Here is a 24,443-nt window from a genome sequence, read left to right on the forward strand (position 1 = left end):
AGCAAGGTTTAGATTTTCTTTTGTCTCTCAAAAGCTTAAGGGTTCACTAAACCTTCTAGGTGGATCTCTCCCTAAAACCTGTGCCCTTGGTAATCTGGTGATGTGTTGATAATATCGAATCCAAATTGTTCAGCAAACAAACTCTCAGGTGGCTAGTTGGGTTCCATTGTCAAATATTCTTCGCTCAGGAAGCTCTTGCTCAACAGACAGAACTTGTACTGCTGATGTTGTTGTCATAGTTCTCAAACTTATCATCCTTCAAATAAACAACATTTTGAATGGCCGTCTGTGTCTATGGGATGCCATTTTTTGATTTGTGTATGAACATATCAGCTCTCTAAGTATGTCATGGTTTGGGTGGGAACAACATTATCTCTTTCTGCTGGGTGTTTGTTCTGGTGTACATAACATATGGATACTTTTCTTTCAATGTTACTATAGATGCCTCAAAATAACCAGTTGATCTGGCACTGAGTTTACATTTTTCCACTCCCGTGTGACTTTCATGTGCCTTCTGGAGAAGTTCTTTCCTCATTGTTTAGTGTAAGCTTATTTTGGATCTGGCTAGTGGGACACCACTTTCCACTGAGACATTCTCGGACAGACCAATGCTGCCATATTGATTGGTGTACCTTCTCAGGCCATTCAGAGTGCACTGTCTGAGAGGACATCAGCAGTTCTTCATGTTCACGGATTTCATTTCTAACTTACCTCTGTTTTGGTAATATGTTCACCAGCTGATTATCTCTATAGCTAGAACTTTTATCATCTATTTCTCCTGTGTTAAAATAGCACATTTCACTTCCTGACTTGTATTTCAAAGTGCAACAGTAACTGAAGTCTCAAGAGTATTGTGCAGCATCACTGTTGCTTTATGAACATTTCCTGTGGATGTGGTAATCATCACTGGAATTTCTCTCAAACAGATATTCGGAATTTCTCACATCCATGCATAACTTCCAAAACCTCCCAATATTTCAATGTCTGATCAATTTGCAGAGTGACAGTTTTCTTTCTGTTCTAGTATAGGAGACTTGTCTCCTTGTACATTACCTCTTAAACTAGTCAAAATTCAACTCATGTGATTCTGACCACTAGTTCTCAATATCATCTTTCATCAGCTTTTTTTAGGATTGTCATTTATGAAAGAACTCATGTCCTGGATCAAGCCAAGGAAATTCCTCAATTTTTTTTCCCTCTCTTTGCAGCTTCTATTTCAGAGATGGTTGAAATTTGCTGACGACGTAGCTCAACTCTATCGGGTGTATAGTCTATTCCAAACAGATGGTAGTCTGCCACCTTCACAATGCCCTTGTCTGTACGTAGCTTGATCCCTGCTTTCCTGGTTTGCTGCAATGGCTTTGATGGTTGTCATGATTTTTTTCCTACCTTAAATCTAGATGTTTATATCAACAGCTAGGCCACCTGCTCCTTTGTGCCCTACGTGCATCTCAGCTACTTTCTGATGGATCACTTCTTGGCTCAGTTGAAGGCCAAGAGTTAGGCACTGGAATATTGTCAACAGCAAAGATTCCTTCTCAAGTTTCAGGAACCATTCCTGGCATCAAACTTGTTGGAACATTTTGCTCTAGCTGGTGCTGTTGTTATTTCTTTCAGTATTTCAAATCAGGTCAGAGTTCCTCCTTGATTTGCTAAGATTTTTGGGATCCAGACAAATTCCTAGCAATTTTCCTTCTCTCAGCAGAAGGGAATTGACATAATCTGTAGGTTGTAACTCAGGTGATCCTTTTTATGTCTTTTTGCCATCTCTGCAACTCCCTTTTCCTGGTTCTTTATGTGGAGGATGAATCATTAGTTTCATCACTGGATAGAGACTGGCGTGATAGTCAATTTCTTCAAAGATTTCACTCAGGGCCCAATAGTAGAATCTTGGGCAATCAAGGTGGAGGTGGGGGTGTGGGGGGGGGGGGGGTGTGGGGGTGGAAAACAGAGCTGCCCTTGGGTCAGGGGCTGATCGCTCAGGCCACATGCAGTACCAAAAGCTGTGATTTCTCTCCTTGCCCCTGTATCCAACCACCTCATCAAAACTCTATGGGTACATTTGTACCAAACATTCATTACTTCTGATTACTGCACACTTTTGAAGGGATGTACTACATTCAAACTCACAGAGTCACCTCCTTTGTCTCAGGGTTTACTGAGATCAGCTACAGCTCTTTACAAATACCCAACTCCAGGAGAGCAGGATGATCATTTTTACTGCTAAAGTATCAATTCTTGGCTATACCAGTACCATAACATTTTTCTTAGGGAATCATTTTCCTTCAAATTTTTCAGGGAATATCACCGGACGTTGTCTGAGTGGGATAATCTTACTCAATGCCCTATCATCAAGCTTCAGCATAATCGTTATTAAATGGGCTTACTTCCTACCTTCTTCCTGATCTTGATAGTGGTGTGAATTTATTTTCTCTGTGAACTGTCGAATTTAGACATTTAATGCAGCTGTGTGGTTCCTATGTCTAATGTGTTGTCAGTCATGTATGACTTCTTTTACTTGGCATTCACCTTGTTTCTCATCTTCTGTTTCCTGCACCTTTTTTCCCTCCCAAACCAAGCGATTGTGTTTTTCGAGCACGCTGCAGGTTGATTCACATACGGAACATTTCCTTCTATCCATGAACTCATGGGGTCATCCTTATCCCTCACACATCTCTCTGTGTCTAGCGCACATTCTGTTATTGCTGTTTCACTGCAATGCCCCTGCTGTTTTTCACCTGACTTAACTGAAGGCTAGTCATTTGGTTATTCAGTATCTTCATCTGTCTACTTGGGCTTTCATGTGCTCTAGGCAGTAGATGCTTTACTGTCAACTTGTCCCTCCAATGAATTCTTTTTGTTCTGCAGCAATCATGGTGCCCCAACTGAACTAATTCAGCTGTTTTTCGTCTGTATGCTTGAATTTACATTTCCTGGCTGCATTTTTCTGTCTTGTTTTGAGATCGTCAACAGTATCACCTGCTTCAGGCTTGGAAAGCCCTTTCAATAGATCCAATGATATGCTTTCAACTGAAGGTGCACAATACTCTTATTTCATCACAAATGTCAACAACATTACAATACATCACACTCTGCAGAAACTATTTCTTAACCACCAAGGGAACCCAATTCTATAAATCAGTTACACCTCAGCAACTAGACTTACAGTTTATGAGCATATTTCAGTGTAATCTGCTGGAAATCCACAACATGTAATAAGATGTTACCATGTTTAAAATGGCAGACATCTGAGGGAAAATAACTTTGAAGAGTCTTTTATTATCTCTTTTTCACATGGTATCAGCAGCATTGGTTATACCAGCATCTATTGCCCATCCCTAAATGCTCGAGAAAGTGGTGGTAAATTGCCTTGAACTAGAGCAGGCCATGGTGATGAGACTACATTCAAAGGTGCTATTCTGAAGTGAATTCTAGGATCTTGACTCAGTGATCATGAAGGAATGGAGAAATTGTTCCAAGTCAGGATGGTAAATGACTTGAAGGGAACTCTTGGCTGATGGTGCTCCAGTAAATTTGCTGCCCTTATGACCTTTTACTACACAGAGAATGTATTTGTATGGTGCCATTAAAGGAGCCTGGGTGAGTTGTAGCATCTTGTAGATAACACACACTGCTGTCACACTTTGAGGAAGTGTATGTTAAAGATGACAAATGAGTTGCTAATCAAATAGGCTGCCTTAATTCTAGATTCCTGATGAAGGGCTCTTGCCTGAATAGGCAGACTGGGCAGATGGAGTTCAAGGATATTTTCTACTCTTGTTGCCAGACACAAAATGTGCTCTCTTCTTGTCCAAAACATATTTCACACCTTGTGTATGGCTACGCTTTTGTAAATATTTGCAAAAGTGAGACTTAGAATTCTCTATATATGTGCTATCATACTGATGGAGGTTTAATTTATTCAGGTACACAGTTGACTGTTAAGTTTCCTATTGAGAAAAGCCTATTAGTTAAAATATTTGCATGCAGGAGGACCTTGAATGAAGTAACACTAATTGCAATTCTCAGTGACAAACCTTTCCTAGGTTTATTAATGAGCAATTTCAGTTTTTGTTTGTCACAGTTGAAAGACTTTCCTTTCTCGATTCAAGTCATTACTTCACCTTCTTCACATGGGACAGCTTATTTGTTATTTAACATTTTTCACTTGGGTTCAGTTTTGTTAACTTCATTACACTTCCACAAGTTGTGACAATAAGTGCCCTTTAGGAACAGGAGAACAGGACTAGATCATTCAGCTCCTCAATTTAATTCACCATTAAATTATATCATGGCTTATTTTAACACATTAACAAACTGTAAGTCAATAGCCTTTAACTACACTCCCAACAATTTGACCGAACTTCAACAAACATTTGGGGGCGGCTGGGGGAGTTGTGAAACAGAGAGGGTTTTGAATATCCTTCATGTGAAGAATGTTTTTGGTATCACCTCTGCTCAGCCTCTTTCTAATTTTAAGGTTATGTTTCCATTATTTTGGACTGTCACATCATGAAATAATTTCTTGTGTATTTTAATTTAATTTAGCTAAATGTGAGGCGCTGCATTTTAGTAAGGCAAATCAGGGCAGAACTTATACTATTAATGGTAGGGTCCTGGGAAGTGTTGCCAAACAAAGAACTTGGAGTGCAGGTTCACAGTTCCTTGAAAGTGGAGTTGCAGGTAGACAGGGTAATGAAGGTAGTGTTTGGTACCACTGCCTTTATTGGTCAGTGCATTGAATATAGGAGTTGGGTGGTCATGTTGTGACTGTACAGGACATTAGTTAGGCCACTTTTAGAATACTGTGTTCAGTTCTGGTCTCCCTGCTGTAGGAAAGATGTTGTTAAACGTGAAAGGGTGCAGAAAAGATTTACAAGGATTTTGCCAGGGTTGGAAGGTTTGAGCTATTGGGAAAGGCTGAATAAGCTTGGGCTGTTTTCCCTGGATCATCAGATGCTGAGGGGTGACCGTAGAGGTTTATAATATCATGAGGGGCATGGAGAGGGTAAATAGCCAAGGTCTTTTTCGCAGAGTAGGAGAGCCCAAGACTAGACAGCCTAGGTTTAAGTTGAGAGGGGGAGTATTTAAAAGGCACCTAAAAGGCAACTGCTTCATGCAGAGGGTGATGGAACAAGCTGACAGAAGATGCAGTGTAAGCTGGTACACTTGCAACATTTAAAAGGCATCTGGATGGTACATGAATCGGAAGGATTGAGGGGGATATGGGCCAAATGGGACTAAATTAATTTAGGATATCATGTAGCATGGATGAGTTGGACTGGAGGGTCTGTTTCCATATTGTACAACTCCAAGATTCTAATTGAGTATATTTTAGAGGATACAGGCTGCAACTCAAAAGGACATAGATTAGGAATTTCTAGACTAGTGCAAGGGGCTGTCATGTGATGTTGGTGTTGCCATTTTAGAATCAGCTAGTCACATGTTATTTCACACTGTCACCCTACAGTACTTCTTGAAATTTTGAAGCTAATCACCATTTTTGATATATAGAAGGTTGACAAAACAATATAAGAGGGTGAAAAACCAAAGTATGGGCCATGAATGACATCTTCAATTTATCTATATTTTACATTTCATTCAAGCCATGTGTTGATGGGATGGCAGAGCGACTCTCAAAAGAACAATCTGCGGTGATCTCAGGCACCAAGAAGCAAAATGTCAGAATGCTTTCATTTTTCCAGAGTACAATAGATAGTAATCTTTAGCTGCACACAGTAAATTTTTCTGAATCCACTGGCATGCCAATCAAAAAATAAATGTGGCAATAAACTCCAAAACGTATTAAACACATAACTTAGTCCACAAATTCATACTGTATTTTGAGAGTCTCTTAATTAGAATATCACCCTCTCTTCTATTTAATATTTTAACAAAAATAGTAGATTTGACTATAGTTAGTATTTTGCTCAAATGGCTCAATCTGGCTAACAGTATCATATTCTGAAAGGAATTCACATTTTTGCAATGTATGTGAATCAGCCATGGTGATGATTCAGGCAGTTAATTAACTTAGAGACATCATACAAATACTTGAAAAGTGGAATGAACATCTACACACAAGTTTTTAATAGCAATTTTTTTACCATAAATTTTCCTTAAAGATCTGTAACAATTGTTACTGGCTGGTACAATCACTACTCATGACTAATAATGCACAGAGCAATAAAACATTGAAAACTTGCACATCTTCCTCCCCAGGAGAAAGTGGGGACTGCAGATGCTGGAGACCAGAGTTGAAAAATGCAGTGCTGGAAAAACACAGCAGGCCAGGCAGCATCCGAGGAGGAGAATCGACGTTTTGGGCATAAGCCCTTCTTCAGGAATGAGGCTGGTGTGCCAAGCAGGCTGAGATAAAGGGTAGGGGGGAGGGAATTTGGGGGAGAGGCGCTGGGAATACGATAGGTGGAAGCAGGTGAGGGTGAGGGTGATAGGCCGGAGAGGGGGTGGGGGCAGAGAGGTCAGAAAGATGATTGCAGGTCAAGAAGGTGGTGCTGAATCCAGAGATTGGGACTGAGATAAGGTGGGGGGAAGGGAAATGAAGAAGCTGGAGAAATCTACATTTATCCCGTGTGGTTGGAGGGTTCCTAGGTGGAAGATGAGGCACTCTTCCTCCAGGTTTCGTTCCTCAATATGGCTAACAGTATCATATTCTGAAAGGAATTCACGTTTTTGCAATGTATGTGAATCAGCCATGGTGATGATTCAGGCAGTTAATTAACTTAGAGATGTGAAGATGTTCATTCCACTTTTCAAGTATCGCCAGACCCTGACCACACGACCAACCCAGTTATCAATGTCCAGAGAATTAAACTGTTTCCCATTAATTCAGTCATTATATATCACCGACAATACTTCCTGGGATTCCTGAAGTTTCTCAAAAAATTTTGACTGGAGTCATGGACATAGCTGTTACACTTCATTTCTAGATTTACGTTTACCAGTCTAGGTTTTCTACTGTGAATAAGCTCTCTCACTCTGGGATTGCAGGGCATTGAGGATGTAGTATTTAAAAAGGGAGAGTTTTAAAATGGAAAACTGTATATTTAAAATAGGGATACCTTATTTACTCGACTTTTCCTTCTTAATTTACAAGAAACTCTTCAATTTCACCTAACCCCACAACATTTGAAAGCATATTTCAAACTATTGAACATTAATCACTTTAATCAAAGTCAATGTCTTGTGCATAGTGCATAGGAAGGCTACTTTTTCAAATGCATTGTAGCAGAATGCTAATGGAGTAGTAATTGAAAGGTCCAGGCTAATGTTCAAGAGACAAGTTGAAACCCCAAGATGTCAATTAGTGCAATCTAAACTCAATTAATCAACTTGGAATGTAAAAGTGATTCTCAGTAATGGGTCTTGTCGAAACCCATCTGGTTCACTAATGTCCTGTTAGGAAGGAAATCTACCATCCTCACCTCATCTGGCTTACATGCGACTTCAGACCCACAGCAACATGGCTGGCTCTTAACTGTCTCCTGAAACAGCTTAGCAAGCTATTTGATGCAAGTGCATTCAAGGATGGGCAACAAATGCTGGCTTTGCCAAGGGATGCCCATATCCCAATAAAAACTAAAGAAAAAATTGGCTGACCTCACTCAATAGCTTTGAATGAGTGTTTCAGATGGTGAAGAGTGCATCCATCTCTGAATGCTAATATTAACAGTGAGAACAGGTTTTGCATACAGTGCAACATTTTTAAAAATGGAGCATTCAAGTAATGCCTTTTTCTTCAAGAAACAGTAGAATTTTCTTCATGTTTATTTTTATCATAATATTGTCTTACGATTCCAATTTTTGGAGAGGAGATAGAAGAGAACACTGAAGTGGTTCAATTCTCCTGGCAAGTTGCAATGCCCATCCACCTATCACCCACAATGCTCTGTGACCTCAGAGTCAGGTCAAGGTTAACTCACTTTCCACTCCTTTATTGTTATGGAGGAAGAACTCAGTCACACTTTTGCACCAACTGGGTTTTTCTCTGTGGCAGAGCGCATTGACATGCCAATTTACATCAGCACCAAGACTGACCTTTGGGACAAATTAACATGATGATGTTTGTAGACTTGCAGTAAGTAACTATAATTCTCTCAGTGTTTTTCACAACCTGTTCAGCAATTCTTTGTGAACCAAAGTATGACTTGGCTATGTAATGTACATAATTATGTGAATCATAAAGCAAATCAAACATTGCAGTCTTACAATCAGCAAGGCATCATACCTTGCCATAACACTTATAATTAGTAAGCAGTAGTTCCACTTCATTCGAAAACATGCAGTTTTTGGGTTAACATGCCACATGCTGCTCTGTTCAATTGCATGCAGCAAATTAATGCATTTACAATCTAACTATTCTGAACAGAAGTACTGCTGCTTTCATCATGCCTCTATAGTGGATTTTGAATGTGCTAGTTGTTAAAGAGTTTGGGAGAAAGAAGTGGGAACTAAGAGTTGCTGAGATGAGGATTGGGATTATGAAATACCTCGTATCCAAGCCAGTAAGCCCAAATAACAGCAATAGCATGTTTATGCATAGCCGCCTCCTTCAGTCGCCTCACTTCCATTCTGGCCTGTGTTTGTGTTTTCCGTTTATCCCCGCAGAATAGTTATTACGAGGGAGGATGGTAGCAGGGGAAGAAATGGAAGCAGTATAAGAGAAATTAGCAAAAGCCAAGAGAAAACATTTTGTTTTTAAATAACAGAATTGAACAACGTGTGGTAGAGAGAGAATTTCCTCCAGCGAGAGATGAAACCATTGAATGTTGCTTCCATGTTAAATGATTGGAAAATAAAATTGGTTTTAATACAGATATAAACCGGCAATGAAATCAAAAACCCTTCATACCTGAAAACCACGCCAATAAGCAGCAATTGTTGTAGCTGACTCCTCGCAACGTTTCTGATGTTTCAGTTCTCGCAAAAGCTTCCTGGCCTGTGAAGTGGTTGGTGGGGAAAATGAAAGAATAAAATAAAATAATTTCCCTTAGAAAAGATCCCTCCCTTCCTTTGGATGCTCATCATTACTACAAGGCTAGTCTAGTGGGAGAAAGTGAGGACTGTAGATGCTGGGTGATCAGAGTAGAATGTGGGGCACTGGAAAAGCACAGCGGGTCAGGCAGCATCCAAACAGCAGGTGAATCAACGTTTTGGGCATAAGCTCGAAACGTCGATTCACCTACTCCTCGGTTGCTGCCTGACCTGCTGTGCTTTTCCAGCGCCACACTCTCGAAGGCTAATCTGGTGTCCCAGTAAGCCTGAGTAGTAGGATTTGCAGCTTTCCTGCAGCCAGGTCTATGTTATCTGTCTGTTTAGCTACAAGCATCTCTAACTGAATACTTCACTTCAAACGCAAGCTCAGTTTCCTCTGTTGCAGAATATTTCAATTGAAGTAAACTCTTAGATAAAGTTGGACTCAAAACTTGTTCCTCACGATGAAAACTTAGTGCTCTGCCCACCCTAAAAGAAACAAAGAAGTCTGTCTCATTTACTTGACAATTTATACAAAAAGACTGTCTCAATGGAAATAGCCAATTTGAATGAAATGTTATTGAGTGACAGGGGTACACTTTCACCTTTAGTATCAGTGGTACAGATGCTTGTGCATCAGGATTGCATGTTAGTAATTCATGGCACAAAGTCATTGTGTTACATACATCATACAGACAAATCAATAGTCACAATTATAAATAATGCAGAATATCTGAACATTATGGAGTTCAACCTGGATAAATGCGAGGTGATGCATTTTGGAAGGTCGAATTTGAAAACTGAGTACAGGATTAAGGATAGGATTCTTGGCAGTATGGAGGAACAGAGGGATCTTGGGGTGCAGGTACATAGATCCCTTAAAATGGCCACCCAAGTGGACAGGGCTGTTAAGAAAGCATATGGTGTTTTGGCTTTCACTAACAGGGGGATTGAGTTTAAGAGCCGTGAGATCTTGTTGCAGCTCTATAAAACTTTGGTTAGACCGCACTTGGAATACTGCGTCCGGTTCTGGTCGCCGTATTATAGGAAAGATGTGGATGCTTTGGAGAGGGTTCAGAGGTGGTTTACCAGGACTGGAGGGCTTATCTAATGAAGAGAGGTTGACTGAGCTTGGACATTTTTCATTGGAGAAAAGGAGGAGGAGAGGGGACCTAATTGAGGTATACAAGATAATGAGAGGCATAGATAGAGTCGATAACCAGAGACTATTTCCCAGGGCAGAAATGGCTAACACGAGGGATCATAGTTTTAAGCTGGTTGGAGGAAAGTATACAGAGGATGTCAAAGGCGGGTTCTTTACAGAGTTGAGAGAGCATGGAATGCGTTGCCAGCAGTTGTGGAAGCAAGGTCACTGGGGACATTTAAGAGACTGCTGGACATGCATATGGTCACAGAAATTTGAGGGTGCATACATGAGGATCAATGGTTGGCACAACATCATGGGCTGAAGGGCCTGTTCTGTGCTGTACTGTTCTATGTTCTATGTATTACAACATATTTTGAAATAGCAACATTGAGGAGCTCATTTTACTAAGATATGGAGCATATACTCAGACAATATACTTAGCACATTGAAGAGAAAGAAGAGTTTATCAGAACATGAAAGAAGTGGATTAACTATAGTTGATGCTAGTTTCTAGTTAATACCTCATTGACCAAAGGGTATAATGGTTTGCTAGTGCTGAGCTCCTCACAACTGTACAGCTAGAGACTGAAAAGTATGCAAAGTCAGTACTAAATGACCCAACACACCTGATTCAAATAATGTATTCTGGTATCAATCACTACACAAAACTCTAGCCGTTTACAGCATCATATAATTTACACAAATTGTACAGTATAGTATAGGTTGGGGTCATTTGGCCCATTATGTTTTTGCCAGTTGGTTCAAAGAACTATTGAACTGAATTTGGTCCAAGTTACAGGGTTAGTCCAGTGATGGGACAACTGATGTTAAGCCATATCAGACATGAGACATTAAGTGCCAGGCCGCTCACAGATCAAGACCCCAATAGGTTAAAAATCCCACCCCTGAGAGCACTTAACCAATCACAGGCTGCCAACCTTACATTACAGTAGCACAACTGGTAGTGGTGGGTACTGCCATTAACTCACTGAATCACAGAACTGAGTGATGCAGAATGAAGCTATTTGGCCCATCATGTCTGATTGGTTTTCTGAGCATTTTAACTTAATGCTAATCTCCTACCTTTTTCTTATAATCCTGCAGATTGCTTCTACTTGCCTGTAATTCAGTGAAGTCCTCGTCAGGGATAATCACTGGATCCTTGGAGACAGACAAGTCGGGGGGGGGGGGGGGGGGGGGGGTAGGGGAATGCTGCCACCTTGGGGGTGGTGGGAACAGAGGTCTTCAAAGCAGCTTTCAGCAGGCAGTCTTTTAATCAAGCACTACCTGCTTCTGGAAGAGGAAATCCCCAGGAAACCACAGACCAACTTAAAAGGGGCTGCTGGCCACAGGAGACCACAGTGAGCTTGGAAGAATCCCTCAGCCACTCCTGAATTGGGCTCAGGGATAGGGACATTTAAGGGGCTCAATAATCAATCCAACTACGTGGGCACTTTGTGTAAGTCCATTCTAATAGGACACACTTTCCCATCAGTGGGAATGTGTGGAACGGCCTCTCTTGCAATTATGAAAGCCTCATCATCCACTTAGTCCCCTCCAGTGGGCTCCATTAAATCCCAGCCTCTCAAATCAGTTCCAGTCCCCTGTCCTTCAGTCATAGGTCTGCACTTCTCCCTTCAAGTTATAGATCCAATTTCCTTTGGAAAGTTACTGCTGAATGTGCTTTCAAGAAGGATGCTCCAGATCATGATACAACAGGCAAAGCTATTTTACCCTCAATTTCTTCTAATTCCTGGGCAGTCGTCTTAAATTTGTGTCCTCTGATCACTGAACTGCCTTTCAATGCAATCAATCAGTTTTCTCCCAACTAATCTCATAAACTCTTCAAGTTTGAAGATAAAGAACATGCTGAGGCCAACACCAGCAAAATGATGATGATTATGGTCACATCCAAATAACAGCAGCAAAGTGATCTCTGTTTTCCAAAATTAAGATTTCTTCACAATATATCGACATAAGTGCAAATAAAAATTCCATCAGATTGGCATAAATGTGGCCCAACTAATTGAGCCTCGGGAGATTTTTCTTTTTAAACTGTCTCCATTTTGGTTGAATCTTTGTCAGGATGCAAATCAGAGCAAGCAACCAAAGGATCAACTACCTTTCCTAAATTCACATTCATCTTTGAACTTATTAAAAACTATTTTTGCTATAAAACTATATAATGCAAATTTGAAGGAAAAGGTACATTTTCTTCTCTACACACTAACTCACCTTCCAGCCTCTGATATACGACTGGATAATTAATGTCACACTCTTGAGTTGTAGATATTTCTTCCGTTGCTAAGTGAAGAGATCAAGGGAAGAGAAATGTTATCATTTTCTTGAAACAATATGTACCAGAGACAGATTAATTCAATTCCCCAAACTAAACTGACCATGCATAGATAATGATCTATGTTAACGTCATTCCAGTAAGAGATGACCAATTGCTACTTCATAAGGTACTAAACCATACAGCCCAGAATGACACTGCCTTTGAATTCCAGTCTGTCCTCAGCCAAGGTGCAGTGTAGAAACTACAATTGAACTCTATGCCTCTGGGATGGAGATAGAGGGGGAAAAATGTCCAGTCAAATTCAATACAAAAACTGTGATCACTACCAGAAATATGGATTTCACATGAGGACTGGAAGTGGCTCAGCTGTGACATGAATGCTCTCTACGCTCATGACATGAATAATTGGATGAGGAAGAAAAGTAGCACCTATAAAGCCAAGACTCTGGAAAGAGTGAGGGACAAATAGAACCAGCCATGGAAACGTAACAAGTTCATACAGGAGGGGAACAGTATTTAAGTGCTTAGACCGAAGGGTCTGTTTCCATGCTGTACATCGCTAAGACTCTATGACTTATTTGTTCAATGCACTAACAGGCTAAATAAATGGTATGAATAGGGGATGAAAGCTATTTTATTACTAATATTTGACACCTCTCCAAGTGGCTCAAAACTCTTACACAGGAATGGCTATATTCTGGTTTTACATTTTTTTTTCCTAACTGTCAGACTGGGTAACGGTGTCAAGTCAGTTGCTTTAATGATATTCTAATTCATCAATTACTGAGTACCATTAGAGACTTGACCCATGGCAATCTAATAGTATTCAGCAGTACAGGAACTTCATACCTTAAAAGGCCTCCATTAGTGCTGGCATAGCTATTTGCAACATACAATTAAATAATAGAAAGAAGAACATCTCTAAGATCCAACAACATGATGGGACTTTGGCTATAATACACATCATTAAAAATTCAACCCATGGAAAACAAAACTCACCACTGTGGGAGACATGTTCAGACAGGAAGAGATACATCACTTATGGGCACCACGAACCACTGAAACATGTCAGTACAGTAGACAGGGAGATGCATTTAAAGTTCCAATCTCTAATCTTGCAATGTGCATTTTGTGGCATGCTAGACTGCACTTATCAAAATTCCACCTTCTCTTTACAAAACTCTTGGACTTGCAACACCAAGCAGTAAATGCAATTCACTACTGCAATGACAATAGAAAATATCAAAGAGGCACAGGTCACTCAATCTCCCCAGGAGAAAGACAGATTAACAACAGCCAGCCTGGGATTCTCAGAATTCTAGTGTGAAATCCAGTGGGCACTAAACTCCTGAAAGGGTAGCTTGTCTCGTGTAATCTAAAAGCTGCCTGATCTCAATTCTCTCAAGATCAAATTCAAGTAATATCTGTCTTGTGTAGATCCATAATTCCACAGGGGAACACACCAGCACTACTTAACCTTTTACGAACCAGTACTTTTTACAAAGCAAGGTATTGCTAGACTATAAACCACAGTTCCCTCAGGGAGTCCCAATACACAAACACATGCTTCTGTTGACATGACCTTCAGTTTACAGCATTCTAATAATCTCCCATATGTCTTCTTGCCATGGGCACATGAGAACAGAGAATGCAGACAGGTTCAGTCCTGCTAGAAACCAAAGGGAATGGTTTCCTCTATGAGCTCTGTGTTGTAACTTACATGTTATAAATTTGTTTATGACTGCATTATAGTGAGATCACACGTGAAATCTTCACACTCTCACAATGGACATTAGCAAAATCCAACAGCTTCATTTATGATGTAGAGCTACAAAGCAAAGTTTGTCTACTTAATGACTAAATTACCAAGTTATTAGTTCAATGAAGGATAGGTTACGTTCTTTGTCACAGTCAAAAATTAAAACCTTTTGATCAAAATATATAGCATTGTCATCAAGTAATCCTGAATGATAAATTACAAGGTATTTATAAATAAAAATTACGTAAATCTTTTTTCTAAAAATTAAAGTAGTGTTTGGGAAGTATACAGTGAAACAATTGTTCAGAATATGCTAGGAAATAGATGCTGAATAGAGGCAGTATTATTATATGTAAATTAGCCAGCAAACTGTCGTGAGAACGTGAGACACCATGAATTGTGAATTGCTGAATGGTTCATGTTGCTCCCACCATCAGCTTCACAGAAATGGAAGGTTGTCATCAATTTCCCTGCAAATGTGAAGATATTGCTGGATTTGTGCTGTTAAAACAAATTATAACTAGCTGCAGGAAATCTGGTCTGGTATTCAATAATGGAAGTACCCCTTTATAAGCAGGTTTTCCACACTTGGAATATTGTGTTCAGTTCTGGTCACGTCATTATAGAAAGGATATGGAAACGTGAGAGGGGGTGCAAAGGAGATTTACCAGAATGCTGCCTGGACTGGAGGGCATGTCTCCTGAAGGAAGGTTGACCGAGCTAGGGCTTTTCTCATTGGAGGGAAGGAGGACGAGAGGTAACTTGATAGAGGTGGACAAGACGATGAGAGGCATAGACTGGATAGCCAGAGACTTTTTCTCAGGACAGAATAGCTATCACAAGTGGCCATAATTTTAAGGTGACTGGAGGAAGGTTTAGGGGACATGTCAGTGATCGGTTCTTTACACAGAGTGTGGTGGGTGTGTGGAATGCACTGCCAGCAATGTCGTAGAGTCAGCTACATTAGGGACATTTAAGCAACTCTGGGATAGGCACATGGATGATAGTAAAATGAAGCACATGTAGGTTAGTTTGATCTTAAAAGTAGGATAAAAGGTCGGCACAGCATCGAGGGCCGAAGGGCCTGTCCTGTGCTGTGGTGTTCTAAGTTTTTACATTCTTGCTACACAAGACAACCTTTCCAGCCCTAAAAGTCCTATTCTGGCCAGTAGTGAATTATTTGAAAATGTGCCTTAATTAAATGTTTTCATACTTTTCTTTGTTTCTTCATCAAATCTTTCTTTATGTCTCTTCATTGTGCACTAAATTTGACTCTACTTCATCCTCATCACCTATTCTGTGGTTCCTGTTTCTTTTTCAGGCATTTAAATCACATGCTTAAGGGGATAACTGTCAGTTTGCTGGTAATTGACTTTAGCTTTCTCTAATAAAAAAGGAAAATACATTGGATACTAGAAATTTGAAACAAAAGCAGAAAATTGTGAAAAGATTCAGTTGGTTTGGCAGCACCTGTGGGGAGAAAAACAGAGTTAATGCTTAAGCTCTGAAAGGATTCGCTCGCCACAGATGCTGCCAGACCCGATGAGCATTTTCTATTTTTATCTTAGATGTCCATAGAAATAAAAATTTTTGAGCCAAAAGGCAAGGAAAGCAATCTGATGAAGGGTCTAACGATGTAAATGGTGTCAAACAGCATGGCTATGTTGTGAAAATCACACTGTCATTTGCCATGAGGTCATATTGATATCCCATGGGCTGATCCCCTACCCCTGTGATCCAAACAGTGAGTATGGAGCTGCTTTTCATCTCTGCAAACCTCTCCAGCCTGACAACTGCACTCAGATCTGCACTCCTCCCATTCTTCCTTATCCTGATTTAAATTGTTTCACCAACTCCGGAACTCCATCCCTCATCATCTATCCTAATAACTCTGTGAAACTATATTATTCAAGTTTTGTGAAGTGCCTCAGAACTCTCTAATTGCTGTTGCTCTTGCTGCACCCCACTGACGCACAGCTTGAAATAGGTTTAGAAGCCTCATGTAAGGACATGAATGGACCCAGCTATGTTGAGGCAGGATGGCAGGAACTGCAATAAGGAAGCTCCTGGCCAGTTTACTTTAAAAAAAATGATGCAGTGCAGGAAGCTCTAGAGAAACCCACTTACAAAATGCCTCTTAGTCCAAGCTGAAATAATGATCTGGCTCTTCTTCATCAACAGGAAGTTTGTGCGGCATTTCCAGCCACGATAGATCTTCTGAATAAGTGTGGCCAGATCTTCCAGACGGCGCTTTCTCAGATCTTCCAGCTCAAACAGCTGCAGAAACCAACGCAGTAACACAATAGTTAGGGCCAATGTGAAAGTCAAGGTGAATTTAACTTGTCTGACTCAGATCACATCAAAAGAAGTTCCCACTGTATTGGCATTACACTCAGCTCAAATTAGGATGCACCAAGTGGAGAAGTTAGTAGCTTTTTCTTTGTAAACAGAGGAGTGATAGGATACGATCACTACCAGAAACAGAATTTGTATGCTGAAGAACTTTTCAAGTAGAAGGGGATTAACATTTTGAAAGAGAATAAAATAAAGAGTAGAATGAGAAAAAGAAGGTCATTAATCCTTTTGAAAGGTTTATGTCTCATATGCCCTGTAGCCTTCTTTGATGTTGCTTATTTCTAAGACTCAATGGTGACACGTTATTTTATAATTACATGCTGGTTTATTAATTGGATATATAGTCATGACTTAGATCAGTTACTAGAACCAAAGTACTTCTGATTAATTTCAAATTACACAGCCAGAAGTTTTACTTGATTGCTTTTTCAGGAATGTTTCTGAAACTATAAACACAAACCAATAACGCGCTCAAATTAATTACTTGATAGGATTGTGACCACCCTGTATTTAACTTAAATGCTGGATTAATGTACTTAGCTGTTGCTTAAATGCAAATCCACTGAAACTTGAGATAACGGGGAAGGTTACAACAGGGGATTACCTACCGTTCTGGGATTTCGAATGAATATCTTTGATCTACCATATGAAAACTCTTCAGGAGGGATCTGAAGTTCTGTCAGCAGCACTTTAACACCATCCCTTAAATGAATATAACAAGAAGTTTTAGTTAGTGTCAAAAAATGACATGAAGTTTCGTCCTTTGGGTATTAAATTTATTTCACATTCCACTTCGTAATTTTGCACAACAATTGTTGCAGAAGATCACTCTGAAATGAAGTGAACATTTTGAGAATGTGTTGAAATTTATGTTCAAAGCTTGCTTTTACAACATGATGTGGGTTGTTCAAGTGGAGTGTGATGCCTGAAAGTATTGTAATCACCCAGCTAATCACACTAACAGCAAATTTTGTTTAACACACTCTTGATTTTGGCAGTGAAATAAACATTTGGTTCATTTAATATTTGAAGACACTAATTCCATCCTCGCACTTTCATCGATCAAATAGTTGACCCACATTTAATAGGAAGATTCCAGGTACAAAGATCTGGCAGCATCTAAAGGGAGAAAAACAGTGTTATGTTTCCAGTTCAATTCTGACAAAGGGCCACTGGCATAAAACCTCAACATTGTATTTCTCTCTACAGATGTTGCCAGAACCACTGTTTCTCCAGCACTCACTGTTCTTGTTTCAGATTTTCAGCAACCACAATCATAGAGTCATACAGCACAGAAACAGACACTTCAGTCCAACCAGTCCATGTCAACCATAATCCCAAACTAAACCAGTCCCACCTGCTTGCTCCTCCAAACCTTTCCTATTCATGTGCTTATCAGAGTGTCTTTTAAATGTTGTAATTGTACCCACATCCATCACTTCCTCAAGAAGTTCATTCATCACATGAACTTCTGTGTAAATGATTTGCCCCTCATGTCTTTTTTCAATCTCTCTCCTCTCACCTTAAAAGTGTGTCCCCAGTCTTGAAATCCCACATCCTCGGGAAAAGACGACTTCCCAACTCCTAGTCTCAAAGGACTGAGCAAATGAAGAAAGCGTGCGAAATGCCTTTTAAACCATCCTGTCTACACATAATGCAAACTTCAAAGAATTACACAGCTGAATCCTAGCCCTTTGAACTTGTTATGGGAAGATCCCCAGGTTTGTTTCCTGGTCTATGCTGCCCAGCTTATTGATAGAGCTTGACCAGTGGTAGGGATTTGATCATGGGTTTGAGATCAGTCTCCAGCTCCTTCTTCAGGTAGCGTGCCTTCTTTGTACCAATACCAACTGAACATGTACGGGGCTCCTCTATCATCTGCCTGCAGGGTTGACTAACTTTCTGAAACTCTTATAATGGCAACTTAAGCAACTAGTAGCCATGGACATAATCAGAATAAATGACAGGGCAGGGGGAGGACAAAAAATATTGAGACAAAATACTGGCATTAAACCCTCTCCTGCACTGTAGAAGAACAAAAAATACCCCAGTGCTGAAGAAACTGAGCAGGTCTGGCAGCACCTGTGGAGACAGAGCATTATGACTTAATATTATGAATCAAACATGACTCATTTTAAGAACTTGAATATCACTATATGCTGTGTTCTGATGAATGAGGTAGTGCCGTATGTATATATTTACAAGTGTTAATCGTCAAGGTAATTCATGTTGTGCTCAGTAGCCCAATTCCTTCACACCCTTTCCTCTTTAGATAAAACCCAACTATTATCCTGACTTTATTATTTGTCGTCTCAAAGGCATTCAGTATTAATGAACAACTTACCTCCTTAGGGATATCACTGACAACTTGTGAGGAGAATATGCTTTCTGAAATATCTTCCTTCATTTCAATAATGGGTGGCACTGCACAGTAGTCTGGAGTCATTTGATCTAGGGCAAATGTCTTGAAATTGGGTACTGTGCTCATGAGCTTCTGGGAGGTTTTATAGGCCCCAACTCAATTCTGAAGCCATTAAACCACTCCAGCTAATAAGGAACAATTGTTATTTGCAAGCAACTTTTACACGTTTGCTGTATTGCCACCAGGGTTTCACTTTTTCATTGGTTATTGCAAACTAACATAAAAGTGAATGGGAAAGACAAAAGCATCAAATGAGAGCAGGCAAGTTCTGCCCCATGTCCTAGCCAATATTTCACCAGGAACTAGCAATAAAAAGACACATTAATCTCAGTATCATATTTGTTTGCAACGTACAAACCAGTTGCTACACCTTCTGCCTTCCAAAATTGACTACACTGGAGAAAGATCTCATTGTCTGTAAAACACAGTGGGGCTTTGAGATCATGAAAGATGACACATAAATGCACATTTTATTTTTTCTCCAATTGTGAGTGCAAATATTAGCTTGTGAAGAATGGCCATTGAATGAGGGATCACCAGATTTATGTGGTCAGATGTTCCACAAACTCACTCTCTCTTTAACACCCTGAAACATCAATTGGACCAACGTTCTCTTTGCTTAATCCCGGAGACAATCAAAAGAAGGGGTGCCGGAAACACGCAGCAGGTCAGGCAGCATCCAAGGAGCAACAGAGTCGATGTTTCAGGCATAAGCCCTTCATCAAGAATGTCCTGATTAAGAGCTTATGTCCAAAATGTCAACTCTCCTGCTCCATGGATGCTGCCTGACCTTCTGTGCTTTTCCAACACCACGCTTTTCAACTCTGACTCTCCAGCATCTGCAGTCCTCATTTGTCTCAATCCTGGAGTGACTAGACCAACCATAATGCTTCAGCTTGCTGTGTGGTATGGTGGCCCAGTGATTAGCACTGGTGCATGACAGCACCAGGGACCCGGGTTTGATACCCAGACACCCAAGTGTGTGTGTGTGTGTGTGTGTGTGTGTGTGTGTGTGTGTGTGTGTGTGTGTGTGTGTGTGTGTGGTGTGTGCGCGCGCGCGCCATGTTCTCCTATTTGCTCCAACAGTCCAAAGATGTGCAGGTTTAAGTGGACTGGTCATACTAAATTGCCTTGTAGCATCCAAGAATGTGTGGGATAGGTGGTAAAGATGGGGTTATAGGAAAGGGTGCAATGCGCTTCTGAGTGCCAGTGGTGCTCAATGGGCCAAATGGCCTCTTTCTGCATGGTAGGGATTCTACGATTCCCACTCTGGGCATAGTCTGCAAATAGAAACTCCAACCCCTGGCCTCACTGGTTGTCTCCGTGTTTATCTTCACTGAATCACTGGGGAAGATCTAGCACATTTATTATTTTCAAAAATTAAACTTTCAGCATTGCAAGGAAAAGAATGAAGAATATAAGATACGTTCTCCACTGTTTCCAGACCATCATTATCACTAAAACTGGATAGGATTTCCGTACCTTGAACCTTGCCGCCAGTGGGGCCACGTCTGTGAACAGAGCATCTTGTATCTCTCCAGGCAGGACTCGTAAGGCTGCTTGAAAGCATATCCTGCTCGTCGTACACGCACATTCTCCATCAGCCCCAGGTACCTGACTTGGTGACGGACTAAAGCCTCAGCAAAGATGTGTGGAGCTTTCTGGTCATTTGGCTTGATGCATCTGAAATGTAGCCAGGTTACAACCACTTTCCAACTCCATATAAGCAACATTAGACTTTTTCACAAACAAATATACCCTCTTTTAGATGGCGAGATGGTCAGATACTCTATCTTCTCATTTGACATCACTAAGGTTCAATGAATTGAGCGAGGCAGTTCTAGCTTTGAGAGAAAGGAGACAAAGTCTCTAAAGTATATCTAAAATGATTCTATGATTAAGTGCAGAAGAAAGCCATTCAGCCCTTCATGCTTACACCTCTAATGCGTTTAGCTTCCTTATGTATACAACATCCAATTTAAAGAAAAAAGATTCAACATTAATTTCTAAACTAACTAGCACTGAGGCTTGTGGAATCCAATTCGAAGCAGACTTCTAGTCATAGAAATATTCCTCTACCATAACTTTTTGCCTCTCAGCCAATTTTGGCTCCAATGTGCCACTTTATCTTGGATGATGAGAGCTCTTAGCTTTTTTTCCCCCAGACTGCAATGAGAAACCTTATCAAAAGCCTCGCTAGAGTCCAGATGTATTCACTTCATCAACTCATTCAATGTCGTTACAATCACTGAACCCCCTATCAAGATCCTGGGAGGTACTGTTTACCAGAAACTGATATAAATACAGTGGCTACACGAGGAGGAGGTCAAAGATTAGGAATACTGCAACAAGTAACTCACCTCCTATTTCTGAATATGCATGTATTACCTAACGCTTAATCTCATGTTTCAGCCTACTTGAATTATTGTGCACGTTAAAATGTAATTAAAAAATGCTCCTACCTGATATAGTTGGGATTTTTGGTCTGCAGATTTTTCATCAAAGTTGCAACAGAAGCTTTGAACTGTGACCCTGCTGTAGGTGGCCTCTTCAAGGACATCTTCGCCGGATTTCCTTCTGGGAAGAGGGATTTGACTAACACATGATTGGTCTTCCACATGGCCTGTGACAGGTCGCGATACAGCAGATCATTGTTTTTATCCACAAATCCTTCAACGTGGTACATAACCTTGATGGTAAAACAAATATTGATGGCATGATCTCCAATGGCAGGACACCCATCAAGTACATTTCACCCAATATGACAAGCACTATGCCCTTAAACAGGCCTACTTGTTTGAGAATTGGCATGATCACAGGAAAGTCATCATAACATGCAAATTGTATACTTTGATAAAGAAAGTATTTTAAAATTAAAATAGTATCAAGTTTAACTAAAGAAATTTGGAGAGAGCAAAATACACTGAGATGACCAGGAAGTAGATTGTGCATTATAATGCACAATGAAATAACTGGGTACTATTCTATTTACAGCAATGTATGTTACCGAAGCCAGGAAAAACACCACCTCCTATATGTGTCTAGCAGTGATAAGAAGCTTGAGATAATAACCACAATCCTTGGATAAAAAAAATGCTCAACATTTTTGCATCTTTATCTGTACCTTGCCAGCATAGTGCTGGATCCTAAAGCAGTTGTGAGGCAAAGTAGTATCATTAAGGAAACGAGAACTTTTGCTCATTCTGCTTTCAAAGCGCTCGTGTACAGCGCACACTTGATTAAGTTTCTCTAGGAAGGTCTCATCTGTCACTGTCCCAGGCCGCAAGCATTCTTCATCCAACATTGCCAGGATTCCATTTGTATTCTAAAAGATTATACACACAAAAATTGAGATCTCTCAAATTATGAACTATCATTTATGGTTCTATGACATTTTGATATATGCGCATACAAGTACACGTTCACATATATTTGGTTAGTGCATGATAGTGAAGGATGAGACAGTACTGAACAATTCAAACTTTGCTGTAGGACATGCATTTCCCAAAGATTTTTGGACTGCTGTTCAAAATTCCAGAACATCATAAAACAAAACAACAAATTGGTTTTCCAAATATAATGTTATCAAGTATCATATCATTTAAAGGACATTTCCCTCTCAAAAGCAACAAACCTTTTTTCATCCTATTTGTTGGGACTTCTGTCATGTGTGTTCAGCTGCTGCTAAATAACCATCATTTACTATTATCATCATTTAAAACTGTTGGTAGTAACTCAGCACAATAACTTCAGTCCGCAAATGAGAAAAATGCTAACCATATCTTAATTGATGGTACTTCCATGAGATTTTACTCATTTCTAGAAACAATTGGTTCAAACGTGGTTCAACTTGAGCTGTACTCATAATTTAGCCAGAAGAGTTCCTGAACTCACTGTATAAATGTAGATCTAGATTAGAAGAGTTGATGTTTGAATTGCAGGAGGGGTTGACTGGTGCTGAGCCATGTGACCCTCCCATCAGATGATTCTAAAGCTGCATTGACACAGGTCAGTGGATCACCTGGTCAGTTATCGAAAACTAATATCGACTGGGGGAAGCTAAAATTAGAAAAAAAAGGGAAAAAAAAGGCTTTTTTTCCCTCATTTTATCTTCAAACAAGAAGGTATTGAATGCAGGGTATCAGATTGTACTAGATAATGGGTAAAGATGTGGATGACAGCAGCTTCTACCTGGCTTTTGCAAAGGCAGGTCCAATCAACATTACTTTGTGCGGCTCCATGCATCTCACTAAACCCGTCAAGAGATCAAACCCAGCAATTAGTTCATGTTTGCTGATACTGCACATATATTACACATAATCCTGAGTCAAACTTCTCCAGCTACTGCTTTAGAAATCACAGAATGTCTACAGTATGAAAATAGGCATTTCAGTCCATCGAGTCTATACTGACCCTCTGAACAGCACCATTGCCCCCCCACCCCCGCCCCCCACTTATCCTTATAACCCTGCATTCCCCATGACTAATCCACCGAGCCGGCACATCCCTGGACACTATGGGCAATTTAGTGTGGCCAATCCACCTAACCTGCACATTTTTGGACTGTGGGAGGAAACTGGAGCAACCAAAGCCCACGCAGATACAGGGAGTGTGCGCAAACTGCACACGGACAGTCACCCATGGGTGGAATTGAACCCATATTCCTGGCTTCGTGAGGCACCATACCACCCCTTTAGTTAAATTAGCCTAGCAACACTAAAAAGAAAACCAATTGGTCCGAATGGTCCATAATGCCAATATTTCTTTGCACGCAAGCCTCCCTCCGATATAAGTGGAACTATACAGTGCCTCAGGTTCCACATCCAGGCTCCATCAATGCGGTGTTTCAGGAGGCCTATTGTAATGCTAGCAATGGGCAGTTTTTCCAATGGTGTTTTTGGGACAAGAGAAGTACAACTTCCTGTTAGGGTGGGGGCAGAATTTCCACCTGTGGGGTGAGGCAGGGGTAGTGTTGGTCAAGCACAGCCAGACTTGATATCAGCTTTCAATCCAGGACCAGGGACCTGACCTGCCCCTCCCTCCCCCACCACTCTCGGATATACAGTTTGGCTCCATTATTCCCCTATCCACCCTGTTGCTGTTATCCAAATCAGCCTCATTTGCAGACCTTTCTTTCAAATGCATCAACAAAAATCTGCTTCAGAGATTTTAAGTGCCAGTGTGCTCCATATTCTTACAACAACTTTTGATATTTTTTATTCGTACATTTTAAAAGATTTCAGAAAAGAGATTTAATTAAAGAGTTATTTTTTTTAAAAAATTGTCAATTCTTTGCACAACTCCTAACCAAACTGGTAAGGTCCAACTTACGTTTTCAATCAGCTCGCAGATGATGGCATTGTTGAAGTACTCGATATGAGTCCATTCAATTCCCTGTGAAGTATATGAACATGATTACTGCAGCAAAATATCGCTTCTTCTGATAATCTTTCAACATTTGGCCTCA

General features: G+C 40.4%; 1 protein-coding gene across 4 annotated transcripts in view; it reads right to left on the reverse strand.

The window, feature by feature from the left end:
* Nucleotides 1-24,443, reverse strand: part of myo1b (myosin IB) — a 267,530-nt gene that overhangs the window by 29,422 nt on the left and 213,665 nt on the right. For 2 of the 4 annotated variants that reach the window (XM_072578969.1, XM_072578968.1), the window contains exons 15-23: nucleotides 24,308-24,370; nucleotides 22,101-22,301; nucleotides 21,439-21,665; nucleotides 20,459-20,659; nucleotides 17,163-17,256; nucleotides 16,327-16,476; nucleotides 12,377-12,445; nucleotides 8,873-8,959; nucleotides 8,511-8,597 (exon numbers count right to left, since the gene is read on the reverse strand). In XM_072578969.1, coding sequence (XP_072435070.1) covers nucleotides 8,511-8,597; nucleotides 8,873-8,959; nucleotides 12,377-12,445; nucleotides 16,327-16,476; nucleotides 17,163-17,256; nucleotides 20,459-20,659; nucleotides 21,439-21,665; nucleotides 22,101-22,301; nucleotides 24,308-24,370 — 1,179 coding nt within the window. The remainder of the gene's footprint in view (nucleotides 1-8,510; nucleotides 8,598-8,872; nucleotides 8,960-12,376; nucleotides 12,446-16,326; nucleotides 16,477-17,162; nucleotides 17,257-20,458; nucleotides 20,660-21,438; nucleotides 21,666-22,100; nucleotides 22,302-24,307; nucleotides 24,371-24,443) is intronic. The other 2 variants (XM_072578972.1, XM_072578970.1) reach the window with 1 other exon arrangement.

The sequence above is a fragment of the Chiloscyllium punctatum genome, chromosome 10, assembly GCF_047496795.1.
Source record: "Chiloscyllium punctatum isolate Juve2018m chromosome 10, sChiPun1.3, whole genome shotgun sequence".
Lineage (NCBI taxonomy): Eukaryota > Metazoa > Chordata > Chondrichthyes > Orectolobiformes > Hemiscylliidae > Chiloscyllium > Chiloscyllium punctatum.